General features: G+C 32.1%; 1 protein-coding gene across 2 annotated transcripts in view; it reads right to left on the bottom strand.

The window, feature by feature from the left end:
* The window catches only part of LOC114332675 (tectonin beta-propeller repeat-containing protein), a 137,116-nt gene that overhangs the window by 732 nt on the left and 124,187 nt on the right, over nt 1–12,197 (bottom strand). For both annotated transcript variants that reach the window (XM_028282504.2, XM_028282503.2), the window contains exons 12-13: nt 8,651–8,966; nt 1,264–1,409 (exon numbers count right to left, since the gene is read on the bottom strand). In XM_028282504.2, coding sequence (XP_028138305.1) covers nt 1,264–1,409; nt 8,651–8,966 — 462 coding nt within the window. The remainder of the gene's footprint in view (nt 1–1,263; nt 1,410–8,650; nt 8,967–12,197) is intronic.

The following is a 12,197-nucleotide window of genomic DNA, read 5'->3' on the forward strand; positions in this document are numbered from 1 at the left end:
GATAAAATTTAATTTTCTGGTGACTATTACCAAACCACCTTTGATGCTCTCTGTCAGAGATTGGACAATTAAAGATTGTCAGATTTTTTTTGACATAAATAGTTTTTATTTTAATGTATTATTTTCTTACCAGCGAAAATAAATACAGTCCATTCCATAGATAATTTTATTTTAATTTGTCTAAAGATAAAAAAAACCTAAAATTTTAAAATGTATAATAGACGTCTGAATTGTCAATATGAATGAGTCAGATTAAATTAAATTATTAGAAGAATTTTTACCAAGCAATATAAACAAGATTTGTTTAATTTATTGATATTTTGTATTTCGACAACGAAATAATAAAAAAGTAAGAACTAAAAAAGAATACCAAATGGAAGAAAAACAACTTAAAATAATCTGCTATGCGGACGATGCAATACTAATCTCTCAAAGTGAAGATGATTTACAACGTATGCTGCACCAATTTAACATAATCGCCAGAAAATTTAACATGTTAATTTCCTCAAAAAGACAAAATGCATGGTTATAACAGCAGATCCAATAAGACGTAAATTGGAGCTGGAAGGTCAGATAATAGAACAAGTGATGGACTTTAAATACCTAGGCATCACACTATCTAGCTACGGAAGGCTCGAAACAGAAATGGAAGATCAAGCGAATAGAGCAAACAGAGCCGCAGGTTGCCTGAATGACACAATATGGAGAAATAAAAATATCGGAAAAGAAATAAAAGGCAGAATTTACAAAACAGTCATCAGACCAATAATGACATACGCGGAAGAAACACGACCCGACACGGAGAGGACAAAAAGATTGCTCGAAACAGCGGAGATGAAAACCCTTCGAAAAATAGATGGTAAGACTCTATGGGATAGAGCTAGAAGTACAGATATACGAAGGAGATGCAAGGTGGATAACATTAATAACTGGGTAAGAAACAGAAGAATAGAATGGAATGACCACATAAGCCGAATGACAACAAAAAGTCAGGACAGCGAGAGACGGTTAACCAATAGGAAGACGATCAGTGGGAAGACCACGAAAACGATGGAACGACAACTTACTAGAGGCACATTGAAAAAACAGACAGAGTCATGTCTATACAAAAAGAAGAAGACAACGATTTCCGAAATGGAAGTCGAGACGTCAATGAATTTAATTTCCAACTTAAATTGTGGCTTATTTCCCAAGAAAAATAGTAAATTGTATAAACAATATTTTATACTTAGAACTAGTGTATAATATTGTAGAATTTATTACCGCTATTCCAATATCCCAACCAGATCCTGCGGGATTTGCAGCGCATATACCTTCCCTTCTCACTATTATTCCACCATTTGTGGTAGCCCAAACTTGATTATGACTAACACTCACGTGTTTGAAGCCAGTTGTGTCTGAAGCAGAATCTGAAAAAATAATGTAAGTATTAGCAATTTATATTAACTATTTACAACTTCAAAAAATATGCGCCCACTAGATACCAACAATACCTCCCTACATGATTAGTTCATTATTATGAATATTATTATACTACAACGATACAATGGAGTATCGAAGGACCCGACAGAAATCTTGACCGTAATGGAAACATTTGCCGAATGTCTAACAATTTACTACTTAATATTTTCATTTGATACTGACAGAGTAACAGCAGTGGTGGCAACTTTTGACTAATTTACTTTTTGAACAACATCACTAGAAAAACTGTATCTTTTGACACCGCGTTTATATATTATACAGAAATTATACAGGGCGTTTCTTTAAGAATTGTCCATATAGTAACTGGAGAAACCTTAGCACAAAATACGAAGATTTAACCTAAAACACCTAAATAAAATATTTCACCTTACCGAGATACAGGGTGTTTTATTTCAAATATTCTAAAATTATTTTAGCCCATTGCTTTAACAACTTTCAAAATTTTTTGTTCAAACTTGACAAAAAGTTTACACATGTTAGGATACTTTAACTAGTGTTAAAAGATAGTTCTGCTGTTACCATAGGCGTGCTGTAGGGATATATACTTCATTTTTCCCGCTTCATCCCCACAATCTACGCCACTGTTGTAATAATAATTTCAGCATGTTTTTGAAGTTATACTTCTTTAGGCACGAGGGTAAATTTTTTGTTTTACTTAGCGCATGCGCACACCGACAGTATGGTATAAACGTTATACGGGATCTGATTGGGTGTTAAAATCATCTGTCAATAATTGTTTAATATGGAGATTTTGGATAGACAAATTATTGTTGTGTATATTAGTTTTTATTGTTGTGATGGCAGAGAAGTGACTTAGTTTGAAGTGACTTATATTGTAGTGACTTTTTAAATAGTTTTTAAAAGCGACAGGTACATAGTAATTGTAAATCTTTCAGTATCCTAATAAAAAATTTCATATTAACTACCTATTTGGAAAATTTAAAAAGAACCTACCAAAATAGTATGTAATGCTTTGATTTACATAATTTGATTACCATCAAAATTTCTATCAATATTCACCTAATACATTGTTTTCTTACTCTATATTTTGTTGTATGTATTTTAATATTTCTTTAAATTCTAAATAATTTCAATTCAAAATCAAAATAATTTGGTTAAATTCAGAACCGTCAAAAGTTTAATCCGTTTAGTTAGTTGATCTTCGCACATGATGACACATGGTCTCCGTGGGTAAAAGTTTAAGGTGAATGAATTTCAATACTAACTGCGCTGATAAGCGGGTTCGAACCCCAATGGAAACTTTTATTTTTTATTTTTTTTATACATTTTATGATTGTAAGTTTATTTATTATATAATTTTTTTTCAGAAAATACGTATTTAGTTAAAATTTTTTCCTACATTGTTCAGAAATCATTTGTGGCATTTTTCAATGTGTTTGTTTGTGTGTGTTTTATTCTTTTATTATTTTAATTTTTGGCACTGTTTTAATAAAAATTTTTGAGAAGTAGTAAATATTAAAGTTAGTTTAATATTTAAATGAAATATAAATAAACTGTTTAAAGTTTTAAAGTATATTAATTTCGTTGAAATCATATAATAGAAGTATAACTTCTTACGTGCGTACAAAGTACACACACATTCTTTTTTTGATTCTTCGTTACTTTCTATGTAAATATCATCCCTTTTTCTTATGCGATAGAGTAAGTAGTTTTCAAGTTATTTGCGTTTAAAGATAATGGATTCAATACGATTATGTATGGTCCTTTTCATAAGCATTTTTCAGTGCGTCACAAATGATAGAAAAAAAGGTAAGTCCGTGCTAATACACATTTATAACATTTATTCTAACATGACGTTTTAGTTAAATCTGACAGTTGTCACATTTTATTTGCAATTTGGCATAAAAACAAATCAATTGTGTTTATTGCATTTATAAAATGGTATTTTCTTTGATTTGCATAGTCTTATAAATTGTACAGATTATATTCGTAGATATATTATATAATTCCTAAATAATTTTTTCGATTATAGCGCCATCTATCGATAACTAGAATAAATGTTATGAATGTATGTAATCACGGACGTGCCTTTTTTCTGTCACATACAATTTAATGCGTTAGAAAGAAATTGAAAAACTGACGCACTGAAAGATGCCTATGAGAAAAAGAATATTTTAAACAACATTCAATACATTATTGTGTTTAAAATACATAATCTTATTGAATCCAATACGTTTAAACTTAAATAACTTGAAAACTACTTACTCTATCGCATTGAGACAACGGATGATATTTATGTGAAAAGTAACAAAAAATAAAAAAAATATGCTGAAATAATTATTGCGAGAGTGGCGTAGATTCTGAGGCGAAAAAAGCAGGAAAAATGTAGTAAATATACCTACAGTTACTGTAGGCCTCGGGTAACACCAGAAAACTATCTTTTAACACTAGTTAAAGTATCTTAACATGTGTAAACTGTTTGTCAAGTTTGAATAAAAATATTGAAAGTTGTTAAAGCAATGGGCTAAAATCATTTTAGAATATTTGAAATAAAACACCCCTGTATCTCGATAAGGAGGAATATTTTATTTAAGTGTTTTAGGTTAAATCTTCGTATTTTTGTTTTCTCTATCCGGAAATATAACCTAATTTTTGAACAAACTGATTATAAAAACGTGTCTAAATTTAAAACACCGTGTATTTATGTCTTACAAGTTTCAAGACTGTTTCGATATTACATGAAACTTTTCGGAGTGGAAATTGGAAGGTACAAAACAAAATAATAAATACATGAAACTTTTCGGAGTGGAAATTGGAAGGTACAAAACAAAATAATAAAATTTAATTCTAATTCTCATTACAGTTAATTATGGTTTAATCCCATCTTAGTCTAAGATCCGAATATAGGTCGATCTCTACCCATCTGCTTGCCGGATGAAACATTTTTTTATTAAATTTCAGATTTCTTTATTTATTTATTTCTTTTATTATACACAAATATTTCTAGCATGCTTTGCCTATCAAAATCGTGTCATAGCTATCCTTAAGGGGGGACCGTAGGGGTTGAAATCAATATTTCAAGCACATATTTTTTGAAAGTATGGTAAAATTATTTTATTTTTAAATTAAATAGGCATATTCAGAACAATTCATAGATTATTCAAGAAAAAACTCAAGGAGAAATATTGAAAAATAAGCCAACGGTGACAAATTTTTGAAGACACCTCAAAATATAATGAATTTTGCGGTGGACATCAGAACTCATCATTGGATCATGGTAAACCAAAAATTCAAAAACATTTTTTTAGCTTATAAGTTTTTCGAGGTAACACTGTCGAGTTTTTTAGTTTTATCAACTTTTGACTTTTTGATATCACTCAGAAGTCAAAACAACGAAGTTTTTTGCAAAAAAGGGTGAAAGTCAACATATTTATTATTGTTAAACAAAAAATTCATAAAACAAAATAGATCTCTTAGAATGCACAAAGAAAATATATACAAAATTCCAAGTGGGTCGGTCAAGTAGTTTTTGAGTTACAGTGTCTACAGCCTTTAAAAAAGCAGTTTTGAGGAAAAAGCGTTTAAAATAGTGTCAACTTTTATTTTCAATTTCTTTTTTGTTTGTCAAATCGTAAAATGATGCACAACGGAATATTTGCGAATCGCGGAGTAATTTACAAAAAAAAAAAAAAAAAAATGAGAACAGCTGTTGACCGTTGTTCACTACGTTCAAGCGTGCTGAATTTTGGATATATTTTCTTTAGACATTCCTTGAGGTAACGCTGTCGAGATATTTTTTGTTTTGTGCTTATTTTTTGTTTAACAATAATTAGTCCATGTGGTGAGACCGCTCCCGTCTGAAAAAAATTTCTGATTCGGTTTCTTTGTGAATTCCTATTCAAAAATGTCCTATTTAAACAAATCTGAAGGGTCCCGGGCGGAATTTTTGGGCAGAAATTGTTTAAACAATTTTTTTAAACAAATACAAAAGATCATGTTTTTTGCTCTGTAACATATATTTTTAGATTTTTTGGGTCAATCGAAACAAGAAAGGTATCTTGTAATTTTTCTCAGAAATTGATAGGTTTGGAGTTATAGGCGATTTAAAATCTGAAAAATGCGAAAATACGCATTTTCGAGGCTTAAAAAGTCATATTTAAATTAGTATTTTTGAAGTTGCCAGATACTTAGATTAAAGACTGAACATTCAGCTTCAAGATTCTGAAGAGTGATCGGGTCTAACTTAAATTTATACCGTTGTTTTTAATTGTTAAATATGCGTGTCTATCCGATTTTTTTGCCGGTGCGGCGCGCTCCATTTCAAAAATCTCCTATTTTCCTCCGAAAAATATTTTTTCTAGATTATTTGTGTTATTCTAAAATAAGTTTCTTGTCATTTTTCTCAAAAGGTAATAGTTTTTAAGTTATAAGCGATTTAAAATCCGAAAATGACAAAAAAACGCATTTTCGGATTTTAAATCGCTTATAACTTTAAAACTGTTAACTTTTGAGAAAAATGTCAAGATACTTATTTTATTTAGAATGTCCCAAAGAGTCTAGAAAAAATATTTTTCGGAGGAAAATAAAAGACTTTTGAAACGGAGCGCGCCGCACCGGCAAAAAAATCGGATAAACACGCATATTTAACCATTAGAAAACAACGGTATAAATTAAAGTTAGACGCGATCACTCTTCAGAATCTTGAAGCTGAATATTTAGTCTTCAATTTAAGTATCTGGCAACCTCAAAAATACTAATTTTAATATGAATTTTTAAGCCTCGAAAATGCGTATTTTCGCATTTTTCAGATTTTAAATCGCCTATAACTCGAAAACTATAAACTTCTGAGAAAATTTACAGGATACCTTTGTTGTTCAGAATGACCCACAAAACTCAAAAATATATGTTCCGGAGCAAAAAAAACGTGATCTTTTGTATTTGTTTAAAAAAATTGTTTAAACAATTTCTGCCCAAAAATTCCGGCCGGCACCCTTCAGATTTGTTTAAAGGGTACATTTTTGAATAGGAATCCACAAAGAAACCGAATCAGAAATTTTTCCAGACGGGAGCGGTCTCACCACATGGACTAAATAAATATGTGGATTTTCACCCTTTTTTGCAAAAAAAAATTCGTTGTTTTGACTTCTGAGTGATATCAAAAAGTCAAGATTCGATAAAGCTAATAAAACTCGACAGCGTTACCTCGAAAAACTCATAAGCTAATAAAATCTTTTTGAACTTTTTGTTTATCATGATCTAATGATGAGTTCTGATGTCCACCGCAAAATTCATTGTTTCTTGAGGTGTCTTTAAAAACAACCCCGCAGAAACCTTATGGGAAATGGCTCTCTGTCAAATGCTCCGAAACTTTGGGTTCTGGTAGTCCTTGACGTGTAGAACAAAACAATCAATGGGCCCCTCGCTCCAAAAAATCATGGTTTTAAGATATAGGCCTCTGAAGTTATAGGTACAGTGAGGACGTTTGAGTTGGAATAATCATTTTCACGAAAATGGACGGCTCTGGAGATAAATTACGAATCAGGTCGATTTTTATTTTTAAATTATAATTTTTTGGCATATATATCATACTAGTGACGCAATCGATGATTTTTTTTAAATAAGAATAGGGGTCGTGTGATAGCTCATTTGAAAGGTTATTCAATTCTCTATTTACTAATATAAACATTAACATAATTATTTATACGGGGCGGCCAAAAAATTTTTTGAATTAAATTAATTGAGACAGAAAGAAGAATGTATGTAATTTATTTAATTCGAAATATATTTTACTGCTGTCAGAAACTAGAAAAAAATGTTAATTTGAAAAATAAACATTGCTTTTCGCTTAAATTAAATGTTCAAACTGCTAAGGGACAGGTGGATGGTAGCTTTAATATTAAATTTAAGCGAAGAGCAATATTTATTTATCAAATAAACATTTTTTACTGTTTTCGGACAGCAGTAAAATGTATTTCGAACTAAATAAATTATATACATTCTTCTTTTTATGTCAATTAATTTTATTCTAAAGCTATTTCCTTGTGGCATTTTTAAAATTAACTATTTAGATGGGAAATAAGCCACAATTAAATTGAAAAAAAAAATAATTTTATTAATGTTTCGACGCCCAAATCGGGTGTCGTTGTCAAAATACAAAATTCTACTGATTAACTATTTAGATGGGAAATAAGCCACAATTAAATTGAAAAAAAAATATTAACGTGTCGACGTCCAAATCGGGTGTCGTTTTCAAAATACAAAATACTACTGATATAATAATAAAATAATAACACTAAGTAGTATTTTGTATTTTGTACAACGACACCCGATTCGGGAGTCGAAACGTTAATAAAATTATTTTTTTCAATTTAATTGTGGCTTATTTCCCATCTAAATAGTTAATTTAGTCAATTAATTTAATTCAAAAAAAATTTTTGGGCACCCTGTATAAATAATTATGTCAATGTTTATATTATTGAATAGAGAATTCAATAGCCTTTCAAACGAGCTATCAAACGACTCCTATTCTTATTTAAAAAAAATCATCGATTGCGTCATCACGCCCAGATGGATGACGTCACCAGTATCACATATATTCCAAAAAATTATAATTTAAAAATAAAAATCGACCTGATTCGTAATTTATCTCCAGAGCCTCCCATTTTCGAGAAAATGAATTTATTCCAACTCAAACGTCCTCACTGTACCTGTAACTTTAGAGGCTTATATCTTAAAACCATGATTTTTTGGAGCGAGGGGCCCAGTGAGTCTTTTGTTCTACACATAAAGGACTACCAGAACCCAGAACCCAGCGTTTCAGAGCATTTGACAGAGAGCCATTTTCCATAAGGTTTCTGCAGGGTCCTTTGACGCCGTTGGCTTATTTTTCAATATTTCTCCTTGAGTTTTTTCTTGAATAATCTATGAATTGTTCTGAATATGCCTATTTAATTTAAATATAAAATAATTCGACCATACTAAAAAAAAACTGTGCTTGAAATATTGATTTCAACCCCTACGGCTCCCCCTTAAGGATAGCTATGACACGATTTTGATTGGCAACCCATGCTAGAAATATTTTTCTATGTATGAAATTTAATAAAAAAAAATGTTTCATCTCTCAAGCAGATGGATACAGATCGACCTATATTCGGATCCCGTACTATCTCATTAATGTCTAAATTATAATCTAGATATTGGAACTTACTTAAAATAGGCGGGTCAGCGACAATAGTCTGCCAGTGCGTTCCTTCTGGAAAAGTAGGCGTGATCTCTTTTCTTACGTGTATTCGTCCTTCATGGTCGACGGCCCAAACACCAATCGAACTGACTGATATCTGCTTGAGTTGACCACCTTTCGGAGGTTCCACACATATCCATTTTTCTCCCTCAAGTTTTTCCTCAGTAATACCAAAGCGATAATAAGCACAGCCTTTCCTTCCTACGGCCCAAACTTGTTTGAACGGACCGCAGCTAATACTGGTTAGAGGTTGATCTGTATTAACATGTTCCCATACGTGACCCTAAAAAGTACGTGGTGAATCAAATATTAACCGACCTTTCTGCCCCCGCTGCATAAGCTGTATATATGTCTAAAATTGGTTCTGTGGTGGGAGGTTATAGCCTAATGTGTGACTGCGCGCTACCGCCTGTTCTCTAATCACGTGCAGTCAGTTATTGTTGCGATCATGATACTATAAAAAACATCGCATGACGTAACTGGAGACCGGAATTTGAATTCTTGTTGTTAGCTTATAGTCCACGCTTTATCGTCGCCCCCGTTAGTTAACATATTCCGATTCGATTTTGTTGCACAAACTCACTTAAAAAGAGTTCCTTATAACAAATACAGAGTGCCGGGAGGTGCCGCGGTCGGAAAATTGTTTAAACAATTTTTTTAAACAAATTCAAAAAATCAATTTTTTCACTTCGTATAATTCTTTTAGATTCTTTGGGTCATTATGAGCCAAAAAGGTCTCTTGTAATTTTTATCTAAAATTGACTGTTGTTGAGTTATACTCGATTTATAATTTGAAAAACGCGAAAATGGCAATTTTCAAGTCTTAATAACTAGGTTAAAAATTATTATTATGAAAGTCAAAAAGTGACTGAATCAAAGTTGAAAGCCCCCCTACAGGATCCTGGAGAAATTTTGTCATTATTTTATTACTGAGCTGTTATTTTTAATTGTTAACCATGAGCGCTAAGTGAGGCGGCCGTCAATGTTAGTGCAAGTGAGATGCACCATTAGACGGCCGGAATGGTGCATCTCTTTCGCACTCACTATTGACGGCCGCCTATATGCAGTTAGCGCTCATTGTTAATAATAAAAATAACAGCTTAGTAATAAAATCATGACAAAAATTTCTTCAGGATCTTGTAGGGTGGACTTTAAAGTTTGATTTGGTCACTTTCTAACTTTCATAGTAATAATTTTTAACCGAGTTATTAAGCCTTGAAAATGTCGATTTTCGCGTTTTTCAAATATTAAATCGCGTACTCGTATAACTCGACAAACATAAATTTTAGAGAAAAATCACAATGGTAGGGGAGCCCAAGCGGGGATTTTTGCAGTTACTCGAGCGCGTCAGATTATTACATGGGGAGAAACGTTGCACCCTGAAAATGTACCTCTACCATATATTGGCTCTTAAGGCAAGGGAGTTCGTTAAATGGGGGCCGAAAAAAAAATCTATCCTTTGAAAAACTCGAAATCGTCAGATTAAGATAAGAGGTTTGTTCCAACAAAACGAAAAACCGTCATGAAACGATCACGAAACTGCGCAGTAAACAAAATAACCCATGGAACGTATTATTTTGTTATCTGCGCGCAGTTTCGTGATCATTTCATGACGGTTCTCGTCGTTTTGGAACAAATCCAAGGTAAGTTAACATTTCGCGAAATGAACATCAGATCGAAAAACTGAAAAATACACTTATTCAATATTTTTGAAAAATCTATCGAATGGCATCAAATACGACACCCCACGAAGGTGGGGGTTACTTTAAGGTTACTTTAAAATCTTAAATGGGAGCCCCCATTTTTTATTGCAGATGTGGATTCCTTACGTGAAAATAAGTTTTATTCGAGACATTTTTGAAGTTATACTTCTTTACGATCGAGAGTGAAATTTTATAATACCGGGCGCATGCGCACACAGACAGTATGTAGTTCGTTGCTAATCTTTCAAGATATGTATGTATCAGCGATGTCAGCGCAAATAAGTCATTAAAAGGATATATTAGTGTTTTTAGTAAATGTATTTTTTATTACAATTTGTGTGTCTTTGGATTTGTCTTCCTCGGGAATAAGATATTTTATAATAATAGTAAGTATATTTAAAGTATTTATGTATACTTCACTTGGTCTATTAAATTTGTCAGTATGTATGAGAAATCTTGTAACCTGTCAAAGCAAAGGGAATATAGCTCAGTGGGAGAGCGTGTGACCGGAGATCGAGAGGTCCCGGGTTAAAATCCCCGACCGTTTCATATTCTTTTTATTTTTTTTTAATTTTTGGTATCGTTTTAATAAAAAAATTTTATAAGTGGTAGGTAAGAAAGTTAGTTTAATATTTAGATAAAATACAAATAACCTGTTAAGTATATTTATTTCTTTGAAATTATATAATAGAACTATAACTTCTTACGTGCGTACAAAGTACATACACATTCTTTTTTTAGAATTATGGATAGATGGCGCTATAATCTAAAAAAAAACGATTGTTGGAAATGGAAAATTAAATCAAAAATGGAAAGTCCCCACTAAAATGGAAAACTTTACTTAATTTTTTTTGGTTTTAGGACCTACTCTTCACAACCCAATAGGTCCTCATAACGCTCGAGTGACTGCATATTTAGCATACTTTGCTCCCCTACCACAAGAGACCTTTTTTGCTTAGAATGACCCAAAAAAATCTAAGAACATTGAACGAACTGAAAAAATTAATTTTTTGAATTTGTTTAAAAAATTGTTTAAACAATTTTCTGACCGCGGCAACTCCCGGCACCCTGTGGATTTGTTATAAGGAACTCTTTTTTAGTAAGTTTGTGCAAAAAAATCGAATCGGAATAATTTACCTAACGGGGGAGACCATACAGGCTGGACTATACAACCGCGAGCAATTCAAACTAATCGGAAATCATTCAGACATTACGAACCATTACGAACTTAAGTCTCTAGTTACATCACGACTCCCTTCTCTTCGAAATGCGCAACATATTATCTTGTTATTTATAGTACAGATTAACATAACATGTTATGTTAATCTATGTTTATAGTATCATGGTTGCGATGATAAAGGGGTAAGGCCATGTTCGTTGCACAACGCATTGTTACCAAATTCCTCGCAATAGAAAATGTTGGTCCCGCTGAAATTTTGCAAACATTGAAAAATTAATATGAGGATCAACACTGTCCAGTATACAAGTGAAATTTTTGCATAGACAAGATCGTGAAGGACGAGATGCCTTGCAAAACAAAAGTCATCAACGATATCCAAAAACAAGCACGTCTCAGGAAAATATTGACGCCATTCGTGACCTTATTGCGACAGTGTTTTTGGATTATCGTGGCATTTTGTTGCTGGATTTTCTTCATGAGAGATGAACCATTAATGCCGCCTATAACTGTAGTCTTTTGGACCGCGTTCTAGCTGCCTATAGGTCCAAAAGAGGGGGATGTTCTATACGAAATGTGTTGCTCTTGCATGACAACGACCAACCGCATACAGCTTCCCTAATATTTATGAAAA

The sequence above is a fragment of the Diabrotica virgifera genome, chromosome 1 (assembly GCF_917563875.1).
Source record: "Diabrotica virgifera virgifera chromosome 1, PGI_DIABVI_V3a".
Taxonomy (NCBI): domain Eukaryota; kingdom Metazoa; phylum Arthropoda; class Insecta; order Coleoptera; family Chrysomelidae; genus Diabrotica; species Diabrotica virgifera.